This window comes from Somniosus microcephalus, chromosome 3 (assembly GCF_052327205.1).
Source record: "Somniosus microcephalus isolate GS21.2 chromosome 3, FLI_Smic_1.0, whole genome shotgun sequence".
NCBI classification, from domain to species: Eukaryota; Metazoa; Chordata; class Chondrichthyes; order Squaliformes; family Somniosidae; genus Somniosus; species Somniosus microcephalus.
In genome coordinates, this window is record NC_140989.1 from 73,494,199 (window position 1) to 73,518,564 (window position 24,366).

At 44.3% G+C, this 24,366-nt stretch overlaps 1 protein-coding gene across 6 annotated transcripts in view; it reads left to right on the forward strand.

Moving 5' to 3' along the window:
• The window catches only part of ush2a (Usher syndrome 2A (autosomal recessive, mild)), a 1,396,947-nt gene that overhangs the window by 164,176 nt on the left and 1,208,405 nt on the right, over positions 1 to 24,366 (forward strand). For all 6 annotated transcript variants that reach the window (XM_085981146.1, XM_085981156.1, XM_085981149.1 and 3 more), the window contains 3 exons: positions 8,773 to 8,836; positions 9,002 to 9,296; positions 17,095 to 17,282. In XM_085981146.1, the coding sequence (XP_085837272.1) occupies positions 8,773 to 8,836; positions 9,002 to 9,296; positions 17,095 to 17,282 (547 nt within the window). The remainder of the gene's footprint in view (positions 1 to 8,772; positions 8,837 to 9,001; positions 9,297 to 17,094; positions 17,283 to 24,366) is intronic.

Here is a 24,366-nt window from a genome sequence, read left to right on the forward strand (position 1 = left end):
TTCACCAGCCCGAGGAACGACCTCAGTTGTGACACATTTTCCGGTGCTGGAGCCTTGACTACTGCCTCAATCTTTTCAGGGGACTTATGTAACCCCTCTTTATCAATAACGTGGCCACAATACGAGATCTGCTTCTGGAAAAACTCGCATTTGTGGCGATTAGCTCGGAGCCCATATTCCTTCAATCGAGTGAGCACCTGCTCCAGGTTGGCGAGGTGATTACTGTCATTTTCGCCCGTGACCAGGATGTCGTCCAAATAACACTGGGTCCCTGGAATCCCTTGCAGGACTTGTTCCATTGCCCTTTGCCAAATAGCCGGAGCTGATGCTACCCCGAACACCAGCCGGTTGTATTGGTAGAGACCTTTATGAGTGTTGATCGTGAGGTACTGTTTCGAGGCATCTTCTACCTCCATTTGCAGGTACGCCTGGGCCAGATCAATCTTAGTGAAGAGTTTCCCTCCAGATAGCGAGGCGAAAATATCGTCAATCCGCAGAAGCGGATATTGTACAGTGTGAAGGACTGGGTTCACTGTCACCTTAAAGTCCCCACAGATGCGAACCTTCTTTGGTTCCCCAGGCGTATTACTCAACGACCTCTTCATTACAGGAACGATGGGTGTAGCCCACTCGCTCCAGTCCACTTTGGACAGTACTCCTGAATGTTCCAAACATTCCAGCTGTGCTTCGACGGCTGGGCGGATCGTATAAGGTCTGGCCTTAAAAAAACTTTGGGCTTGCATTTTCCTCTATTTTGATCGTCGCTGTTATGCCTTTTAGTGTTCCGAGTCCCTGCTGGAACACTTCTTGTGCGTCAGTTAGCATTTTTGACAGTCGGCCAGGTGTGACGTCGTCATCCTTTTTGGCATCTGCAGTCAGTGTTTGTATGGAATGTCAATCTAGCTGTATCTTCCGGATCCATTCACATCCTAGTAGTGGTGGTCCTCCATCTGGCAATACATATAGGTCCATTTTTGGTGTTTCCTTGCCGTTATATATAACGTTCACCCTTATTTTTCCTTTGGGGTAGTCTTTTTGCCCCGTGTACGTCTTCAAGACAATCTTTGTATCTCTCAAGGGTATATGTGAGAATAGCCGCTTGTAGTCCCTTCGGTTTATGACTGTTAGGGCTGATCCTGTGTCCAATTCCATTTTCACTTGGACTCCTATCTTGAGCGTGACCCAGATAGTTTGGTGATCCTCCATTTAGATCACATTATGTAGTTTCAGACAACCCAGCTCCTTGCTTCTGTATCACTCTTCTGTTCGTCTGAACTACTCTCCATCACCTTATATATCTTCTTGTGCTTCTCCTGTGGAGATTTCTTGCTGCTGGTTTTCTTTCCCGACCTGCAGACTCTTGCTATGTGTCCTACTTTTCCACACTGTCTGCACACTTTGTCCTTGAACCAGCAATCATTATGGTTGTGTGTTGTTCTGCCGCAGCGATAGCACTTCACTGTTCCGTATGACATTTCATTTGTGCCATATTCTTGCGGTCTCCGTTGTATCTCTGCAGTGCCCCGTGCGGCTGCTTCATGTGATACTGCAATGCTGAAAGCCTTGTCCAGCGTAAGATCCTTTTCTGATAGAAGCCGTTTCTGGGTTCCTTCACTTTGAAGCCCACACACAAACTTGTCCCTTAAAGTATCTGCTAGTCCTGTTCCAAACTGGCAGTGTTTTGATAGCTTGCGCAGTTCCGTTAAATACTCAGCATTACTTTCATCTTTATGCTGGTTCCTTTTGTGAAACTTAAATCTTTCTGCTATCAGCAGCGGTGTGGGGTTTAAGTGGTCCTGTAGGATTGACACTATGTTTTCAAAATCCTTTTCTACTGGCTTCTCTGGGGTTACTAGGTTTCGTAGTAAGCCATATGTTTTTGCACCCATTGAATTCAACAATACCAGCGCTTTCTTGTCATCTGGCACTTCAGTCGCCTTGCAGTATACTTCTATGCGTTCGACATATGTCGTCCAATCTTCGACTTCATTGTCGAACGCTGTGATACTGCCACTCTTCGGCATTTTTGGGTGCGGTTAGACTGGCTTAAAATGGCATCTCCCGCGCTTTCCTTTCTTCCCCGCTGCGGCTTAAAATGGCGTCTCCCGCGCTGCTGCCAACGCCGCTCTCGGTGGTCCTCGTGGCAAATGGCGACGCCCTGTGGGTTTCGTGCGCTGCTCCTGTGCTGCTGCCAATGCCGCTCTCTGTGCTCCTCGTGGCAATGGCAGCGCCTCGTGTTTTCCTGCTTGCCTCTCTCCCCCGTTGACGCTGCTCGGCCCTTGGACACCGGCTGCTCTCTGCTCTCTCTCACCTCTCTCCCCCGTTGACGCCGCTCGGTCCTGAACACCAGCTGCGCCCTGTGCGCTCTGCCCTCTCTCTCTCCCCCGTCGACGCTGCTCGGCCTTTTTCTGTGCCGCTCGGTCAGGCACTAGCCCGCCGCTGTCCGGGATGGGTCTGCGCAGTACCTGTTGCCAGCCCGTTTCGCTGGACCACCATGACAGGAAAGCCAAGCCTGGCTCTCGACAGCCTCCCCTGCGATGCTCAAATCTCCGCTGGATGACTGGGCTGTTGCCCGTGGCTGACGCCCATGCTTCTGGACTCGACCTTCTTCCACTGTTCTCCAGGAGCGAATCCCTGGGAGGTGATGCAGAGTTGCAGGTAGGTTCGAATCTGACTCGTCGCCAATGTTATGTCCGTGTATCTTAATGTTGTGTCCTTCAATAATCAGACAACAGACTGCAGGGAACGATTCAACAGGTGTTTACTGAATGAGGGTTACTCTAGAACTAATTGTACAGATCACTACTCAGGGTTTATATACAGGTGTGGTCACTGCCGGTACTACAGTATACAGGAGCTGTAAAAAGTAGTTCTCTCCCTTACATACATTACACTTTACACCTGTGACAGAAGTAGGTAGAAGGGAATGAGGTGAGGAAATAGGTAGAAGATGAGGGGGCCTCTGGCCTATCTGCGTCTGCTGCCACCCACCCTTTGGGGCACAAGTCGGAGTGGAGGAGGCCGATGAATGGTTAAGGGTCAGGTGAACAACAACAGACCAAGGAGAGGGGATGATACAGGCGTTGAACAGGTAGCTCAAAGAGGAAGAGTTAGGGATAGTGAGGGGGTGATAGGAAGGGTAAGGGATAGTGGGGAGTGTAATGATCAATAACATGTCATTCATGAGTGGACACTAGGTGGAGCCGTGGAGCTGTGTAGAGCTGTATATTGCTGTATGTCTATATATATATATATATATCTACATTACCCACAAGGCACTAGGCTACCCAGGAGGCAGTAGTCAAGATGGAAGCCTGCACATGGACACACATGCTGAGTCTCTACAGATGCTGTACCTAGAGAACGTGTACTGAATAAATGTCTAGCTAGAAGCCAGCTGTTCATAATAAGAATATCTAGTTATTAATGAACATAACATGGTACCAGGATTGGTGAAGATCTGCTGAAAATTGTGAAAAGCGACATGGAGAATTTGAGGCCACCGGAGTTTTTGAATCTCATGGGAAATGTCGACTACAATTGGCGGACTTTCAAACAACAATTCGAACTCTACATTGCTGCCATCGGATTCAGTACGAAGCCAGACGCAAGAAAAATAGCGTTGCTGCTCATGGTTGCAGGCCCACAGGCGATAGAGGTATTTAATACATTTGTATTTAATCCAGAGGAGAACAGAGAAAATTTAGACGACGTGCTAAAGAAATTTGATACACATTGTTCTCCCAAAAAGAATGAAACCTATGAAAGATACGTGTTCCGTTCGAGGACACAGTGGCAAAATGAGACTTTTGATAGCTTTGTGACCGATGTGAAACTGAAAGCACAGACATGTAATTTCTCTGAGCTGAAAGCATCCATGATTCGTGACCAAATTGTGTTTGGTATTCATGATAAAAAGGTCAGGGAACGTCTGTTGAGAGAAACCGAACTAACATTGGAAAATGCTGTGAAAATATGCCAAGCCAGCGGGCTAGCTCAAAAGCATGCGAAGACTTTCAGTGAAATCAATAATGATGCGATTGTAGTCAGTGCTGCTGTCGGTGCTATGTCCTACAAAGGAAAGAAACATGGGCAGAACAGAAATGAAAAGCAATCGGAGGAAGGAATTTTTAATTGTAAATGCTGTGGTTACAAACACCAGTTAAAACAATGCCCAGCATTTGGAAAAATGTGCACAAAATGTCATGGAAAGAATCACTTTGCCAAACAATGCTTTTCAAAAGTAAAAACAAAGAAAGGGCAACAAGTCCGAGTTAATGTGATTGAGGACACTGATTTAAGTGAGACATTTTTTAACGAATGGTGTCATGTGACAATATCAAAAAGGATACAGAAAATGTGCAGCCCTCAGATATGGACAATGCTGAACATAACATCAATGCAGTAAAAGAGGACAAATGGATGATCCCACTGCAGGTAAATGGAGCATTAGTTACATTGAAACTAGACACTGGGGCAAAAGCAAACTTAATCAGTATGAGTGACATTAAAAACATGAAAGAAAAGCCCACAATACAGAAAAAGTCAGTACTACTGAAGAACTATAATGGTCAGAAAATAGATAGCTTAGGTGTATGCAGACTTAAAGTGACAGTCAAAGACAAAGTGCATCATCTCATGTTTTCTGTTGTGGCTGAGTTACTTGATTCACTATTAGGTGACAAAGCTTGTGAAGACTTAGAACTGGTCAAGAGAGTCTACCGTATAAACTGTGCCATAAGCAGACCAGATGACTCGGTGGATTCTGTAGTAAATAATTTCCAGGATGTGTTCAAAGGATTTGGAGTTCTACCATTCACTTACAAGATCCAGCTAAAGGAGGATGCTCAGCCAGTGGTACATGCTCCACAAAGAGTTCCAGCACCCCTGCGTGACCGGCTCAAGAAAGAACTGGACAGAATGACCACACTAGGAGTCATCAGGAAAGTCAAAGAGCCAACAGACTGGGTTAACTCCATGGTATGTGTAAAGAAAAAGAACAATGATCTAAGAATATGCATGGATCCAAAGGACTTCAATGCAAACATAAAACGTGAACACTACCAGATTCCCAAGTGAGAAGAAATCACCAGTGAAATGTCAGGTGCCAGATACTTTACAAAGCTCGATGCCTCACAAGGATTTTGGCAACTAAAACTGGATGAAGAGAGCACCAAATACTGTACCTTCAACACACCTTTTGGCAGGTATTGTTTCCTCAGAATGCCTTTCGGGATAATATCTGCATCTGAAATCTTTCATAGAGCGATGGAACACATAATTGAAGGTCTGGAAGGAGTTCGGGTCTATGTTGATGACATCATCATCTGGGGCTCCACACTGAAAGAACACAATGAGAGACTGACTAAAGTGCTACAGAGCATACGCCGGAATGGACTGAAGCTCAACAAAGCCAAGTGTCAGTTTGGCGTCCAGGAAGTCACTTTCCTAGGAGATAATCTATCTGGTAAAGGAATAGAGCCAGATATGGAAAAAGTAAACGCCATACTCAACATGCCCCGACCCACTGACAAAAAAGGAGTGCTACGCATCATGGGGTTGATAAACTTCATTGGAAAGTTCATTCCTAACTTGTCAGCCAAGACAACCTGTCTGCGAGACCTGCTACATAAAACAAATGAGTTCGCATGGACAGAAAGACATGAACAAGAGTGGATGAATCTCAAAACAGTGCTGACAACCACACCTGTACTCACCTTCTTTGACCCAACAAAGAGAATCAAAGTGTCAACGGATGCAGCAAAAGATGGCCTAGGCGCGGTCTTGCTACAAGCAGAGGGTGAAGATTGGAAGCCTGTTGCCTATGCCTCCAGGTCTATGACTGATACTGAGTGTCGATAAGCCCAGATTGAAAAGGAATGTCTAGGCTTGGTAGTTGGATTAGAAAAGTTCCATGGCTACATATATGGACTTCCCACCTTCACAGTTGAGACAGACCACAGCCCACTGGTTGCCATCATAAAAAAAATCTGAATGAGATGTCTCCAAGGATTCAATGACTCATGATGAAGCTGCAAAGATATGACTTTGAACTGATCTACACACCAGGCAAATACATAGTGTTAGCAGATGCACTATCCCGAGCACCCACAATGAGTCATGTGAGCTCTACTGAAGAAGACGTGGATGTTCATGTGAGTATGGTCACTGCTGCACTGCCCGTGTCAGACACAAAATCAAAGCAAATAGCAGAAGGAACAGTAAATGATACAGTATTACAAACAGTAATAGAGAACATTCATCATGGTTGGCCAAAAGGTTCCTGTCCAAAATATTTTCACATAAGGTCAGAATTGAGTGTCGCAAGTGGACTATTACTAAAACAGAACAGAATAGTCATTCCACAGGCTCTACGTCAAGACATGCTCAAAAGGATTCATGAGGGACACCTCGGAATTGAAAAATGCAAAAGGAGAGCAAGAGACACTGTTTATTGGCCTGGCATAAATAAGGACATTGAGAACATGATAGGCAAATGTGAGACATGTCAGAAACACCAAAACAAACAAACAAAGGAACCAATGATAGTAGCTGACTTACCAACAGCACCATGGCAAAAGGTTGGTATGGACCTCTTTCATTTAAATGGTAAAGAATATCTAATAGTGATTGACTACTATTCTAACTATCCTGAGATGGTGCTGCTCTCAAGCACATCAGCAAGCAGTGTCATAATGCATGTGAAATCCATCTTCGCCAGACATGGAATTCCCAGGATTGCCGTTAGCGACAATGGTCCGTGCTTCAACTGCAAGGAGTGGCAACAGTTTGCAGCACAGTATGACTTTCAGCACATCACATCCAGTCCTTTGTATGCTCAGTCAAATGGTAAGGCAGAGAAAGGTGTTCAAGTTCTCAAGCAGCTACTGAAGAAAGCGACAGAAAGCAAGTCTGATCCTTATCTCGCCCTGCTGAGCTACCGAGCCTCACCTTTAGACTGTGGTTCTTCACCTGCTGAACTACTAATGGGTCGCAAGTTGCACACCATGCTACCCTGCTGTGCAAAAGAACAGCAAAGTGAGGAACTGAGACAGAGACTTCAACTGTTAAAGCTGAAACAGAAATCATACTATGACAAGTCATCCAAAACTCTAAAACCATTGACAAGGGATGATGTTGTCAGGATTGAGGATCCAGATGCATGGAACAGGAAAGCTACAGTTCTTGAGGAAGTACAACCAAGGTCATACACTGTTAGAACTGAGGAAGGACAGATTCTCAGGAGGAACCGCCGTTCCCTCCTGAAAACACAAGAAACTATCCAAGAGCAGATTGATGACAATGCCGCAACTGAATCTTGTCATTCACCACCAGAACAATCTCATGAAAACACATCAGACTTACCCGTGCTGAGATGACCCACACGTGTAGTAAAAAAGCCTGATAGACTTAATCTTTGAGTACAATGTAAAGCTTTGAAAATGTGTTGACTGTTTTGAAAATATTTATGTTTATAGAGCACTAACAAAAATGTTACTGATATTATCTTTATAGTGTTTCTTGAAAGTTGATTGATATTGATTTTGTTTAACCTCAAAGAAAGGGGGATGTAATGATCAATAACATGTCATTCATGAGTGGACACTAGGTGGAGCCGTAGAGCCGTGTAGAGCTGTATATTGCTGTATGTCTATATATATATATATATGACTACATTACCCACGAGGCACTAGGCTACCCAGGAGGCAGCAGTCAAGATGGAAGCCTGCACACAGACACACATGCTGAATCTCTACAGATGCTGTACCTAGAGAACGTGTACTGAATAAATGTCTAGCTGGAAGCTAGCTGTTCATAATCAGAATGTCTAGTTATTAATGAACATAACAGGGAGGTGAAAGGGTAGAGGATGAGATGGGGTGGAGAGTAGCCTGTGTTGGGGGAGGCAATGGGAAGGGAGCTGCTGAGGGCTACATTTTCCCCACAACCCCATCACAAATGCAGGCTGCAGCGTGGATCACTCCTATCCCCGCCCCACTATGCGATGCCACTCACTAGCTTGATGCAAAGGAAAGAAGAAGCATAAAAAGAGAGAGAGAAGCAGATGAGGACAAAGAGAGAAGCAAAAAGAGTTAGGTATAGAGAAGCAGAAGAGACAAAAAAGAGAGACAAAAGCAGAAGAGGTAAGGCAGAGATAAAAACAACAACACAAAAACATCAGAGACAGGTAAGAGAGAGACTATATTCTCTACCTTACCATGCACAACAGCAAGGGAGATTTACTAGTATATACAAAAGTCTTGCATCGGGAACGCATTTTGTCTGTCACACCTCAGGCATTCCGCTTTAGATGTCATATTTGTCACGTGCAAATTTGTATTTCACTGTTATGACTGTTAAGCTTAAAACCAATTTTCATATACATTAAACAACAACAAATCACAACTGGACATGTAAGGAACCTGCCAATCAAAAGAAGGAAAAATGAGAATGAAAATGATCAAACAACTACTAAAGATGTATGAAAATTACCAATCAACAATTAGCAATGAGTAAACAGCTACAAGTAACAAGGAGGAGAAAGGGAATTCTCTCCCAATATTTTTTGAAAATCTTTTCAACTGCTAGCTTGTTTAGTTGATAATTTGAGTTGCATACCATTGGCAATAAGGTTTGTAACACAATAAACCCATTAAAAAGTACATAATTCATAATAAACTCTCCCCCAATGTGCTAACCCAATGCTCTACCCTGTGCCTATTTGGCAAGTACCTTTTAATCATATTGGTTTTTTTGATTACTATTTCACAGGCTCTGAGCAGTTCATTGGTAGAATGCAAGATTTACAGTTCTATCAAACAGCTCTCACAAACAGGTAAATACGTCTCAGTAGTTTTCTAGTGCTGTCTTATCATTGGCATTAACATTTGATCAAAAATATGAATTAATGAAATAAATGCAAAAAGCCATTTAAATGAAATTTGATTTATTTTGCCATCTAAATTTGTATTTTTCTTTATTGTTGGTTTTTATATGACAGAGAAATTCATGAAGTGTTTTCTGGAAAATTACCATATATACACACCCAGACAAAGTGTCGCTGCCCAGGGACCCATCCACGAGTTCATCCACTTGTACAAAGGTACTGCATTCCAAATGGTGCAGATGACACAACTAATGACCGGATGCTTCGACTCAATTTGGATGGTCATCCATTGGATTACATCAATGATGAGGACATTGGGACATCATGGGTCTCCTCCGTGTTTACGGATCTAACTCAACTGGACAATGGAATCAGCATAACTGTTGATTTGCAGAATGGACAGTATCAGGTAAATTGAATAATGTTAGTTTGAAAAGGCAATCTTAATTTTTTTTTTTTTTAATTAGCATGTTGAAACAATTGAATCGATGGAATAAAATGATAGTATGATGAAACAGTGTACTGTATGTCAAATATGCCCCAATCTGTTGTGTTTCATTTCGCTGGAGGGAGGATAAAGTAAAAGATGATTGCTATAAAGAAAAGTGTGCAAAATAAAATGTTTCAGTATTGATACCAATGACATGTAAGCCTCGATTCTGTGAAGAACCGCTGGACAAGCACATTTCTGTGCATATAACTTGGTTGGGCATTGAGCATATAGTGTGACTGTCTTGATTTACACATTAGAAGACCCCCTGACAGACACTGCCAGTGTTACACATGAAAAATGGCCACTCAGGTGCAGCACTAGATCGTGACTTGCCTGTAGAACTGTACACCACCACTTTCAGAAGAAGAGAAAGTCAGAAGGAAAATTAGAAAATAAAAAGTAGTTGATTGCCCTGAGGTGACCAGAGGTCTGGTTGCAAGCCTAAGGAAGCTAGTGTTGTGAGACCACCTGTAGTTACATGATTGAGGAATGCAAATAGTAATTAAGGAGCTTCAGGGGACCAGAATGAAAATGCTCATGAAAGATGGCTTGTGCTAATGCATGTCTGGTTATGGATTATTACACTGGATAAATTAGAATATAAGTTAGTTTATCTGATGCTTATCTTGGCTGAATGATTGTCAATCAAGCAAACATCAAATTGTGCTACTCTGCTCCTTGCCCTGAAAATCCTTCATCCACCTCCACAAGACAGTTGGCATAAGGGAGGCAGGTTAATTCCTAAGTTGGAAGTTCCTGCTTCTGGGCTTCAATTGAGACCCGATGTACCATTGCTACATCAGGTGTACCTGCCCTATGCCAGCACAAGTGGGGCCCACCTGTGGGTCTAGGCCTCCACCCTGTCTTGAACCTCCAGAGATAAGGACGTAGATTTTTTTTTAGGGGGAGCTTGAAGAAGCCCCCATTGTACGTAGGCTGTTGGGGGTCCTCCACTTTGTGGGGGGGACCCAACATTCCTTCCGCCCCTCCCCCCACACCCCCCTGCCAATGCCAGATTGACCAGCTAAAGCTCACAATTCAAGTTTTCTTGGTGGGTGATTTGTCTCAGATACACCTCCACACTGCTGAAGGTCTGGTCCTGCAAACCTCTTTCCGTGACCCTGCGAACTGCCAAGATCAAGTCTCCACTGATTTTCTACGTTCCTATCTATCCTATTAAACTTTGAGCGGCAAAATGCTTTTCTGGAGTGCAGGAACAGATAGACCTGGGGGTATATGTGCACAAATCGTTGAAGGTGGCAGGGCAGGTTGAGAAAGCGGTTAAAAAAGCCTACGGGATCGTGGGATTTATAAATAGATGCTTTAGGCTGGATTTTGTCAATGGGGAGCTTTTGGAGGCGGGACTCCCACTTGTTGGGTTTTAGCCCCGCCTCCATCAACTTGTGCCCAACCCACGCTATTTTCCCTTGATTGACCCTGTTAAGCCCGCCCAGCGGGCTTAGCAGGCCAATTAAGGGAAAGCCAGTTACAGGTGATGTCAGCGAGTGCCGTTTCATCTGCCAAGAGCTTTTGACAAATGAAATGTCATCGTTTGACAGCTCTGTGAAGCTGTCAAACACTGACAATCTGTCTTCAAAGTTGTGTCTTTACTCAAGACTCAATTAGAAAGCCTTCCTGACCAGAAAGCAGAAGGCTGCAGCTTTTGACAGTTCAGCGGCCATTCTGCTTTCTGTGCCGGTGAGCTGAGGGACTCCCAAGATCTGACGGGAGGAAGCCTGCAGGAAGAAGTAAAGGTAAGTAAAACTTATTAAAACACTTTACACACACCTCACACACTTACCTCTGCACACATGCACCCATTACTCACCTGCATACCGGACATCTCGGCCCCTCCGACCCCCGCAGACCGACTGCCCGCCTCGCTGACCCTGGTGACGTTTGGAGCCGTCGGGAAGCCCACACTTCAGGGCTCAAAATAGGGATTAGCCAAAAAACTGCCTGTTAACTACCTGTTAACAGGCAGTTAATTGGCATTAATCCCCTTCCCGCCTTGAGGAGGCGGGACCCGGCGCAGGTCGGCTACCCGCCTCCTGGCAAGATGGCATGGAGGCGGGTTGGGGGTGGGTTGGGCACCCGCCCCCAAATTCTGCCATTTTCCCGGCAGTCCCGGCTCCAAACCCGTCTCCCCAGGGCTGGTAAAATCGAGCCCATAGAGTACAAAAGCAAGGAAGAAATGATGAACCTTTATAAAACACTGGTTCTGCCTCAACTGGAGTATTGGGCGCGATCTTACCAGCCCTGGGGAGGCGGGTGTGGAGGCGGGACTGTCGTGAAAATGGCAGAATTTGGGGGTGGGTGCCCAACCCGCCCCCTAAACCGCCTCCATGTCATCTTGCCAGGAGGCGGGTAGCCGTCCCATGCCAGGTCCCATCTCCTTGTAGGCGGGAAGGGGATTAGTGCCACTTATTTGCCTGTTAACAGGTAGTTAACAGGCAGATAAGAGGATTATCCCCATTTTACCCACAAAAGTGTGGGCTTCCCGAAGGCTCCGAACCCCGCCAGGGTCACCGAGGCAAGCAGTGGGTCTGCGGGGGTCGGAGGGGTCCAAAAGTGTGCGGTGGAGGTGAATGATGGTTGCAAGTGTGGAGAGGTGAGTATCTGAGGTAAGTGGAAAGTGTTAGAAAAAGTGTACTTACCTTTGTTTCTTCCTGCAGGCTTCAAATGGTGGGTATGCGGAGAGTCTTGCACCTCCGCGGCAGAGATGACAGATGGCCATTGCATTCTCTAATGCAACAACCATCTAATTTCTACAAAAGAAAGAGGTTTGATGAGGTCTTGAATTCAAGAACGCATCAAACTACAGAGAATGTCGGTGTTATTCATCTGTCAACATTTTTTGACAGATGAAACATCATACGTTGACGTTCTCTGTAACCGGCTTTCCCTTAATTGGCCTGCTAAGCCCGCTGGGCAGGCTTAACAAGGTCAATCAAGGGAAAATAGCGTGGGTTGGCCACAAATCGATGGAGGTGGGACATTGACCGGCCAAGCAGCAATCCCGCCTCCAACCCGCCCCCATTGGCAAAATCAGCCCCATTGTGTCGAATTCTGGGCACTGCACTTTAGGAAGGATGTGAAGGCCTTAGAGAGGGTACAGAAAAGATTTATGAGAATGATTCCAGGGATGAGGGAACTTCAGTTACATGGATGGACTGGAGAAATTGGGGTTGTTCTCCTTAGAGCAGAGAAGGTTGAGAGGAGATTTGATAGAGGTATTCAAAATCATGAGGGATCTAGACAGAGTAGATAGAGAGTAACTTTTCCCATTGGCGGAAGGGTCGAGAACCAGAGGACACAGATTTAAGGTGATTGGCAGAAGAACCAAAGGCGACATGAGGAAAACATTTTTACGTAGCGAGTGGTTATGATCTGGAATGCAGTGCCTGAAAGGGTGGTGGAGGCAGATTCAATCATGGCTTTTAAAAGGGAATTGGATAAGTACCTGAAGGAAAAAAAATTGCAGGGCTATGGGGAAAGGGCAGGGGAGTGGGACTAGCTGAAGTCCTCTTGCAGAGAGCCGGCACGGGCTCGACAGGCCAATAGCATCCTTCTGTGCTGTAACCATTCTATGGTTCTACGTGTAAAAACAATCTTAATTATCTTAAACATATCTGTGCCAAAATTTAACCTGTAAGAAGCCCCAAAGGTGACAAAATCAGATCTTCTTCTTTACATTGCCACATAGTCACTTCTTAACTGTGCCGGCCTCAATTGAGGTATTTGAAGAGAACATAGGAATAGGAGTAGGCCGTTTAGCCCCTCAAGCCTGTTCCGCCATTCAGTGAGATCATGGCTGATCTGTGACCTAACACCATATGCGCTCCTTTGGCTCATACCCCTTAATACCTTTGGTTAACAAAAATCTACCAATCTCAAATTTAAAATTAACAATTGATCTAGCATCAATTGCCATTTGTGGAAGAGTTCCAAACTTCTACCACCCTTTGTGTGTAGAAGTGTTTCCTAATTTCACTCCTGAAAGGGCTGGCTCTAATTTTTAGTCTATGCCCCCTCGTCCTAGACTCCCCAATCAGCGGAAATAGTTTCTCTCTATCTACCCTATATCTTTCCCTTAATATCTTGAAATCTTCGATAAAATCACCCCTTAACCTTGTAAATTCCAAGGAATACAACCCTAATTTGTGTAATCTCTCCTCGTAATTTAACCTGGAGTCCGGGTATCATTCTGGTAAGCCTACGCTGCACTCCCTCCAAGGCCAATATATCCTTCCTAAAATAAAAACAGAAAATTCTGGAAATACTCAGCAGGTCAGGCATCTGTGGAGAGAGAAACAGAGTTAACATTTCAGGTCAATGACCTTTTGTCAGAACTGGAAAAAGTTAGAGATATAGCAAGTTTTAAGCATGTGCAGAGGCAGGGAAAGTGTGGGGGAGAAGAAAGAACAAAAAGTAAGGTCTGTGGTAGGGTGGTGGTAGGAGAGATTAAATGACAAAAGTATGATTGTACAAGGCAAAAGTAGATGGTTACGCGACAAGTAAAGAAACAAAAGATGGGTCTAGAAGAGGTGTAAATGGGAAAAGCAGAATCATTAACAGCTGCCATCTGAAAAAATGGGGGCAGAGGTTATGATCTGAAATTGTTGAACTCGATATTGTGTCCAGAAGGCTGTAAAGGCTCCTAAGGTGTGGTGCCCAGAACTGCTCACAGTATTCCAGGTGTGGTCTAACCAGGGCTTTGTATAGCTGTAGCATAACTTCTACCCACCTTGTATTCTAGTCCTCTAGATATAAAGGCCAGCATTCCATTAGGCTTTTTGATTATTTTCTGTACCAGTTCATGACATTTTAATGATCTTATGTACCTGGATCCCCAAGTCTCTTTGGATCTCCACTGTTTTTAGCTATTCACCATTTAGAAAGTACCCTGTGTGATGAAATATTCCATTCATCACTCATTGGTATTCTCTGCCTGTGACTGTGGTTGGTTTCAGTTTCATTTCCCTTACCTCAGTTCCGTTTCCTCACCATTGTATTGTACTGTGTGTAGGGCTCCGCCCATACCTGGCCCCTATGTAAGCTGGCCCAGCCTGCATCACATCCAGTACGGCAGACCTCTGGATGGAAGATACCTCTCCTCTGTGTGTTACCTTCTAAGTCAATAAAAGCCTTGTTTTGTTTCGCTAACATCGAGTCTCGGATTTATTGAGGCACATCACCCTGTTCTATCCTTTTTAGGTCCAAAGTGGATGACCTCACATTTGCCTATATTGAAATCCATTTGCCACTGTTTTGCCCATTCACTTAATCTATCAATATTTCTTTGTAATTTTATGCTTTTATTTACACTGCCTACAATGTCATTGACAAATTTGGATATGTGGCTTTCTATTTCACCATCTAAGTCATTAATAAATACGGTGAAAAGTTGAGGCTCCAACACAGATCCCTGCAGGATACCACTAGTCACATTCGGGAACCTGTCCATTAACCCTAATCTCTGTTTCCTGCTACTCAGCCAATTTCCTAACCAGGTCAATAATTTGCCTTCAATTCCATGGGCTTCAACCTTAGTTAGCAGTCTCTTATGAGGGACTTTATCAAATGCCTTCTGGAAATCCATATAAATAACATCCATAGACATTCCCCTGTCCACTACTTTAGTCACCTCTTCAAAAAATTCAATCAGGTTCATCAGGCAAATCTCTCTGATCAGCTGAAAATTTTCAAGGTGTTCCATCACCCTATCCTTAATTATAGACTCTAGTAATTTCCTGACAACAGATGTTAGGCTAACTCGTCTATAATTCCCTGGTTTCCCTCTCACTATTCTTAAATAGCACAGTTTTTAACTCTTTAACCTCCCACCCGACTCTAACCAACCCATTTTTTGGGTTAAAATTCCCCCCACTATCTTACACAGAGATTATCTTTATTTAACCACTAATACACGGATTAAATAAGATACACAACTACAGCTGTACTGGAGTCTTGAAGTGCCCCAGTTGGCCAGACCAACAGTCGCCCAAAGTCTGTTGAATCTTTAGACGTCTTCTTTCCATTAGACTAGGATACATCTGTCCCAGCCGACTGCAGTAATGGACCTTGGTATAACTAAGTTCTTACATCCTTTGTGTCCAGACTTTTTTGGTGATCTTCACCTGCACACCTCAGTGATTGGTCCCTTCAGGTGTGCCTATACACCTTGTTGTTCATGGTTGGTTCAAAGTTTAGTAGGGTTACCTCACAGTGTATGTTACTTATTGCTGTTATAAGCAGTTTTTTTAAATCTCAAAACCGTACTGGTCAGTTCCTCTGATTCCATAGTAACCCAAGATTTTTGTCCTTGGTTCAGCAGCTGCTTTTGCCACATAGATAATGGCCTTGAATTTGCAGTCGAAGGCTTCCCGCAGGGAAATGCCTCTGATCTGCAAATAAAATGCCCATGTACCTGGTGGTCCCGGAGGTATGGAGATTCTCGGCCCTGGGCCTCTCCGGGTACCCGCGGGTAGAGGCCCACGTGGGCTGGCCCATTATGTATGGAATCCCCATAAGCATGAATGGGGATACCCAAAAAAATACATGTACACATCAAATAAATAAAAAGAATTTATTTATTTAAAATTAATTAAAATTGTGTTTAATTAAATATTTAAAACAAAAATTTAATGTTTTGAAAAATAAATGTAAATGTTTTAAAGGGGCTAAAAATAACCTTACCTTATTGTACAGGTTTTTTAATGTTTAAATGATTGAAAAAAATGTATTTTTATGTTTTTTTTAAACTCTTACGCTGGTAAAAGCAGGCCTTACGCCCAATAGCCCAACTTTCCACCCAGATCGCATGTTTCGGGTTTCCACGCATGCGCTTCGCGAGTGAAAACCCAGAACTTGCATGGCCCTTATGGGCACGTACGCCCTTCATATGCGCCCGTAGGGACAGCAAATTACGGGCCGTTGTCCGTTAATGTTTTCTTCCTGTTTCTCAGCTTGCAGTTAATGTGATTTAGCCATTATTAAGGATCTTCTTGTTGTTAGGGATGTTCAAAACAGATTTTCCCTTCACTTGGATGAATTATCACTTCCTTCATTTGAAATATTGGGAAAACTAAAGCCATAGTTTTTGGTGCCTGCTGTAAACTCTGCTCCCTTACCACTACTGCCTCTCCCCTCTTTGGGAGAACAAGGCCTAATATATGGCAGAGTAGGGAATGATCAAGGTACATGGTACAAACCTCTTTAATGGTTAGTATCCTTAGGTAATTTTCCTCTGTATTATGACTGAAATTCCTGTTTTTATATGGAAGATAACTTCATTCAAGCAGCCACGGGAGGATGTTACCAACAGTACGAAATGAAATATTTTCTTGTGTAAATCAACATCTGAAATTACAGTGACTACTAGAAGAACAGACTAAAGCATTTTACCACCATAATCATTGACCCTGAAACTCATAGGGAATCCCAAACCCCCAGCTCTGACCTTGACATCATTGGCCTTGTTCCGCGACCCCTTACAAGACCAACTGGAAAATTCAGTAAGTGGCGAGGACTTAGTATAACCGGAAATGAGGGGCTATTCAATATTGGATGTTTCAGCTAATTTTTATTAAAAGATAGTTTTATGGAATATGGCATCACCTTCAACCTTGTTCTAAACTTTAATATCACTAAAATGATTGTGTAAATTCACAAAATTAATTAAAGCTTTGTTTCTTTCCCTTTTACATTGTAGGTTTTCTATATTATTTTGCAGTTTAGTAGCCCTCAGCCAGAAGTTGTTAAGATTCAGAGGAAAAGGACCAGAGACTCTGAGTGGCTAGATTGGCAGTATTTTGCTAGAGACTGCACAAGTATATTTGGAATGGCCAATAATGGCCCCCTGGAACATCCTAATTCTGTGAATTGCCTTCAGCTTCCTCGGTAAGTTTGTATTCTTTGAAATCACAATCAAAAAATAGTATTTTCAGATTGCAGTGTAGTTACTGTATTTGTCTAATTTGGTTAGCAGCATTCTATAAAAGGGCTTTATCGAGCTTAACCCATGGCAGAATCTGTATGGCAATTTTGAAAATATGTATGCTTTCGTCTTATAAAGCATTCAGTAAAAATTATTTCTACAAACCCACTTGTATTTTATGTTGTAATCTGTTTATCATCTTGTTTTTATAATATATAAATTCAAAACACTAAACCATTTTCTATTGATTTATGTATGAGTTATCCAATTTTATATTATAATAAAACCTGTTTTAAAGCTCTACAGTTAGCCACAACTAACCTAAATATAATATCACACACACACACACAACCGAATTATTTCATATCTAGCTTATGTGTGAATTATGGGATGATTATTCCTATGAATTCATTAGCATGTGAAATCTGCTGACAATTGAATTATTAAAAAAAAATCTTTTCACACCTTTTCGAAATTTCTACAACCCTCTCTTTCTCAGTAGTTTATTTAACCTCTATTCTGTACATCTGTCTGTTCTAATTTTTCTTGATTTCCTTTTTATTTCAATTTTAGCTCTGTTCCTACCTTTTTCCATTTATTTTTATAAGCCTGCTTAATGTCATAGCCTACTTAAATAAATTGGCTGGTAAATTGGGTATTGTGGCGGAACCACCAGAGGATTACGGACAATTGTATATAATTCCTTTTACAGCAATGTAGTACAGCTGGGGGCTGCACCTTTAATGTATCTGTTAACTGTACTAGGGCTTCTTTCCTGTACTTCGCGTGATGACGTCATGCCGTCAGTCACGTGATCTCTCCACGGCGGGAAGAACGTGATGACATCATGACGTCAGAGCTCGGAACCTTCTAGCAGTTGAGCTCGGAACCCGCTAGTAGTTGAGCTCGGAACCTTCTAGCAGTTTCCAGAGAGGCTTTCAAGCAGACCAGACCTATTTGCATTGTATCCTACAGTTTCCTGTACAGCTTCGTTTGTTCATTAAATGTTATTGTTTTTGATTTTCTGAGTCGATCTCAATTCTTCGGCTCGGAACCCCAGTTCCTACAGCATGATAATAAGAAGGCTCTACTGCACTACAGATATAAAAGTATATACAGGGCCACAGAGCACTTCTTCATTAACAGTGCTCATTGAATAAAGTAGAGAGTTGTGAACTTGCTATAATGTTTATTTCGACATTAATTTTTGGTACTGTAGTCTGAAAGAGACTTGTAAGATACAACATTCTTCATTTAAGTGAGGGCAAGGCTCTAAAATATGGCAACTTTGAATACACAGCATGAAAAAAAAGCATAAACAAAATTTGAGAAAGTGTTTTAAGTACATTTTACAAATCACTTTAATCCATATCCTTTTCTAAACTATCTGTTGAACTATTTATTGATAATCAGAGCCCTAATTTTGTGAGAATAGCAAAAGATTAATTTGAACTCATCCATAGCACAGCCTCAACTGAAGGGTGGCACCTCCCGGACCATCGACATCTACCACCTAGAAGGACAAGGGCAGCAGGCACATGGGAACACCACCACCTTCAAATTCCCCTCCAAGTCACACACCATCCTGACTTGGAAATATATCGCCGTTCCTTCACCGTCGCTGGGTCAAAATTCTGGAACTCCCTCCCTAACAGCACTGTGGGAGTACCTTCACCACACAGACTGCAGAAAGTTCAAGAAGGCGGCTCACCACCACCAGGGCAACTAGGGATGGGCAATAAATGCTGGCTTTGCCAGCCACAGCCACATTCCATTTACGAATAAAAAGAAACTGCGCTGGTAGCTCATCGGTAAGCTGTGATGAATTTGCAAGAGGAGTCCCTCCTGTTTATTTGAATAGTCAAGACCTGAGAACTTGGCCTGTATCTGGCAAGGTAGCAACTCTTAAAGAACTGCAGCTTGCCATTAAAGAGTAATTTGTGGTGCTGGTGGAAAAGGGGACATATCGTTCACAATGGCACAGTGCAGACTACTCCCTTTAATGCTAAAGAGTTAGAGGTCAAAGGAGGGTGGTTCTATTTTGGGCTGCAGGCCACCCTCCAGTGCAAGGCAGAGGTGCAAGCTGCATGGAGGGAAGTTGCTGATCCGCTCACTGCAGTTACTCACGTTCTTTGCATAAGGTTGCAAATTAGGAAGAAATCTGCTGGTATCAGGAGCAAGGTAAAGGTGAGTGTTCTACTCACTTTTGCATGTTTTTTATGGAGCTCATCAAGCATGGCACGAATCTAAGTTTAGAAGGGAATTGGAGGTGAATTGGAAGGTGGTGGTGTTCCCATGCACTGATAACTACACAGTGTTCAGTGCCATTCGCAACTCCTCAGATAATGAAGCAGTCCATGCCCGCATGCAACAAGACCTGGACGACATTCAGGCTTGGGCTGATAAGTGGCAGGTAATATTCGCGCCACACAAGTGCCAGGCAATGACTATCTCCAACAAGTGAGCGTCTAACCACTGCCCCTTGACATTCAACGGCATTACCATCGCCGAATCCCCCACCATCAACATCCTGGGGGTCATCATTGACCAGAAACTTAACTGGACCAGCCACATAAATACTGTGGCAACAAGAGCAGGTCAGAGGCTGGGTGTTCTGCGGCGAGTGTCTCACTTCCTGACTCCCCAAAGCCTTTCCACCATCTACAAGGCACAAGTCAGGATTGTAATGGAATACTCTCCACTTGCCTGGATGAATGCAGCTCTAACAACACTCAAGAAGCTCGACACCATCCAAGACAAAGCAGCCTGCTTGACTGGCACCCCATCCACCACCTTAAACACTCACTCCTTCCACCGCTGGTGCACCGTGGCTGCAGTGTGTACCATCTACAAGATGCACTGCAGCAACTCGCCAAGGCTTCTTTGGCAGCACCTGCCAAACCTGCGACCTCTACCACCTAGAAGGACAATGGCAGCAGGCGCATGGGAACACCACCACCTCCAAGTTCCCCTCCAAGTCACATACTGTCCTGACTTGGAAGTATATCGCCATTCCTTCATCGTCGCTGGGTCAAAATCCTGGAACTCCCTCCCTAACAGCACTGTGGGAGTACCTTCACCGCATGGACTGTGTTGTGTATGTACCTTTAAGAGAATAACTGGTCTCAGACTGCAGTACCGGCAGTGACCACCCCTGTATAAAAGGCGCTAGAGAGCCTCTGTTGTTTAAATTCGTTTATGCCTTTCACCAGTAAAGTTCTGTTTGTTTTCTCTCCTGCTAGTCCGTGGCTCAATCATTCACGGACTTAACACTGGCGACGAGTTAGAAACGAACTTACCTGCAACTCAGCAGCAGTTCCGACGACGTTGTTGAAGGTCGGAGCCAGAAGTAAGAAGAAAAAAAAAAAAAATAGGCCATTGAAACTCGAGAAACGGGCGTCGACTGTCAATCATCGAGTTCAAAACTTGCAGGAGAGACTGTCCAGAGCCAGGCTGGGTTCCTCGGTCCGTGGTTTCCCAGCTAATCGGGCTGGTGGCAGGTAGTGCTCTGATCCTTCCTGGGCTGCAACGGGGCCGGGCAGCGAGTCAGAAAGCAAGGAGAGAGAGAGAGAGGGTGGAGCATACAGGGCGCGGCCGGTGTTTCAAAGCTGGGCAGCGTTCGGACCTCAGAAGAGGGAGGGAAGTGTCCCAGAGGGTCCGCTCCACGACGGGAAGATAATAAAAGAAAACGAATTAATATTTAACGCGCAGGAAACCATGGAAAGCAGCGCTAACAACAGCGGGGAAGAAGACAAAGCGCGGGAGGCGCCATTTTGTTAAATCGGGGAAGAAGGCAAAGCGCGGGAGACGCCATTTTAGATTTGCAAGATGCCGAAGACTGGCTGTATCACTGCTTTTGATAATACATTAGAGGACTGGACCACGTATGTGGAAAGAGTCGAGGTATATTTCGAGGCAAATGAAATAGCGGAGGGGAAAAAGGCATCAATATTGCTAAACGTAATGGGTGCTAGAACGTACGGCCTATTGCGGGATCTGATTACTCCAGCCAAACCGAAGGCGAAGAGTTTTAACGAAATTGTTGCTGTTCTACAGGAGCACTTAAACCCTGCACCGCTGTTGATAGCAGAAAGATTTAAATTCCACAGGAGAACTCAGCACAAAGATGAGAGCAATGCTGAGTATCTTATGGAACTATGCAAGCTATCAAAGCACTGCCAGTTCGGAGCAGGACTGGCAGATACCCTACGGGACAAATTTGTCTGTGGACTCCTAAGTAAAGGAACACAGAAGAAGTTACTCGCAGAAAAAGAGCTGACGCTAGATAAGGCTTTCAGCGTGGCAGTATCGTATGAAGCAGCAGCCAGGGGAGCTGCAGAAATTCAACAAAAACCACAGGAATACGGCACCCACGAAATGACACGGGGATTTGCAAAATGTTATCGCTGCGGCAGAACTAACCATGACCAGAAGGACTGCTGGTCCAAAGACAAAATATGCAGACAATGCGGGAAGATTGGACACATTGCACGAGTTTGTAGGTCTGGGAAGAAGACCAGCGACAACAAAAAGGCTACTAAGGAACCGTACAAGAAAGTACAAAAGATGACGGACAGTAGTTCCGAAGACCAGATGAGCGATAGTGAATCCGAGAACAGGAGATTAAGCTGTCTCAAACTTCACAATGTAATCGCAAAAGAGGATCACCGAACCATTTGGGTCACCCTCACGATAGCAGGGTCCCAAGTTAAAATGGAATTGGATACAGGATCAGCGCTAACCGTCATGAATCGACGAGACTATGAGCGGCTATTTTCACACATACCCTTGAGAGAGACATCCATCGTCTTGACGACGTATACGGGGCAAAACGTATACCCCAGAGGAAAAATAAGGGTGCCTGTCGAATACAATGGCAAGAAAATACGGAAATTGTATCTCTACATACTGCCAAATGGTGGACCACTGTTATTGGGACGGGAATGGATCAGGAAGATAAACTTAGATTGGCATTCCATTCATGCAATGACGGTGGACGGTAAAAAAGATGAAGACGTCACTCCTGCACGATTGTCAACAATCTTAGCTAACGCCAAAGAGGTATTTCAACAAGAACTGGGCACGCTTAAAGGCGTAACCGCCTCGTTAAAAATAGAAGAGAATGCAATTCCCAAGTTTTTCAAAGCGAGACCGGTACCATATGCAATTCGTCCAGCTGTCGAGGCAGAGCTGGAGAATCTGGAGAAGGCGGGCGTGTTGTCTATGGTCGACGCCCATCGTTCCTGTCATGAAGAAAACGTTAAGCAATAAGTCCGGAGAGCCAAGGAAGATTCGCATCTGTGGGGATTTCAAGGTGACGGTGAACCCTGTCCTTCACACAGTACAATATCCTCTTCCAAGGATAGAAGACATCTTCGCCTCACTGTCTGAAGGGAAGCGTTTTACAAAAATTGACCTAGCACAAGCATATTTGCAGATGGAGGTTGAAGAGTCCTCTAGGAAGTATCTCATGATAAACACTCACAAAGGTCTTTACCAGTATCATCGATTGGTATTCGGAGTAGCATCGGCTCCGGCGATATGGCAAAGAGCGATGGAACAAGTCCTGCAAGGGATTCCGGGGACTCAGTGTTACTTGGACGACATCCTTGTAACAGGTGAAGATGACAGTGAACACCTTAACAACCTAGAACAGGTGCTCACTAGACTACGGGAACATGGGCTGCGAGCCAACCGCCCCAAGTGCGAATTTTTTAAGAAACAGATATCGTATTGTGGCCACGTGATTGATGAAGAGGGGTTACATAAGTCCCCTGACAAAATTGAAGCGGTTGTTAAGGCCCCAGCGCCTGAAAATGTGTCCCAACTGAGGTCATTCCTCGGGTTGGTGAATTACTGTCATAAGTTTTTGCCGAATTTGTCGACAATTCTGCATCCACTGAACGCCCTGCTACGAACGGGGGTAGCATGGAAATGGAGCAATGATTGTAAACGTGCTTTTCAGAAGAGTAAGGACTTAATCACTTCGAAGGAAGTATTGGCTCACTACAACCCAGCACTGCCAATCAGACTGGCGTGTGATGCGTCTCCCTACGGCATTGGGGCGGTACTGTCACATAAATTCCTTGATGGTTTGGAGAGGCCGATAGCTTTTGCGTCACGCTCGTTAACTTCTGCCGAGCGTAACTACGCCCAGATTGACAGAGAGGCCCTCAGCCTAGTGTGGGGGGTGAAGAAGTTCAATCACTATCTGCACGGTCAAAAATTTACTCTACTAACCGATCATCAACCTCTTGTCTCCATTTTCAACCCTCAGAAGGGCGTACCGATAATGACAGCACAACGGCTGCAGAGATGGTCCCTTTTCCTAGGGGCACACCAATATGACATCGAGTACAGGAGAACTAAACAGCATGGAAATGCTGATGGATTGTCACATCTACCGTTGCCGACGGTGGAAGAAGAAGACCTTGCAGTGGATCCAATGGAGTTATTCCACTCGACCATAGTCGAATGTCTCCCTGTGACGAATGCAAACATAGAAAAGGAAACACAGAATGACCCGACACTATCACGGGTCTATGATTTAACGGTGAAGGGATGGCCAGCACATGGCGAACCACTGCTGCCAGCATTTTCGCCAAGAAGAGAACAGCTGTCAGTGTGCAGAGGAACCTTGATGTGTGGATCCAGAGTCGTAATTCCACCTAAGTTGACGGATAGAGTGCTCAATGAGCTTCATGAGGGTCATCTGGGTGGGGTAAAAATGAAGAGCTTAGCCAGAGCGTTTGTGTGGTGGCCGGGAATCGATAGAGAAATCGAAGAGATGACCAAGAGCTGTGCAGGATGCCAGAAGGTCCAAAACGCCCCACCACAAGCTCCTCTGCATCCATGGGAGTGGCCCTCATCTCCATGGCAAAGGGTGCACATTGATTTTGCTGGTCCCTTCATTGACTCGATGTTTTTAATTGCGGTGGATGCACATTCAAAGTGGCCAGAGGTAATAAAAATGTCCTCAACCACCACGGAAAAAACTATCGCAGTTTTACGAACCATATTCGCCAGGAATGGGCTGCCTGAACAGAT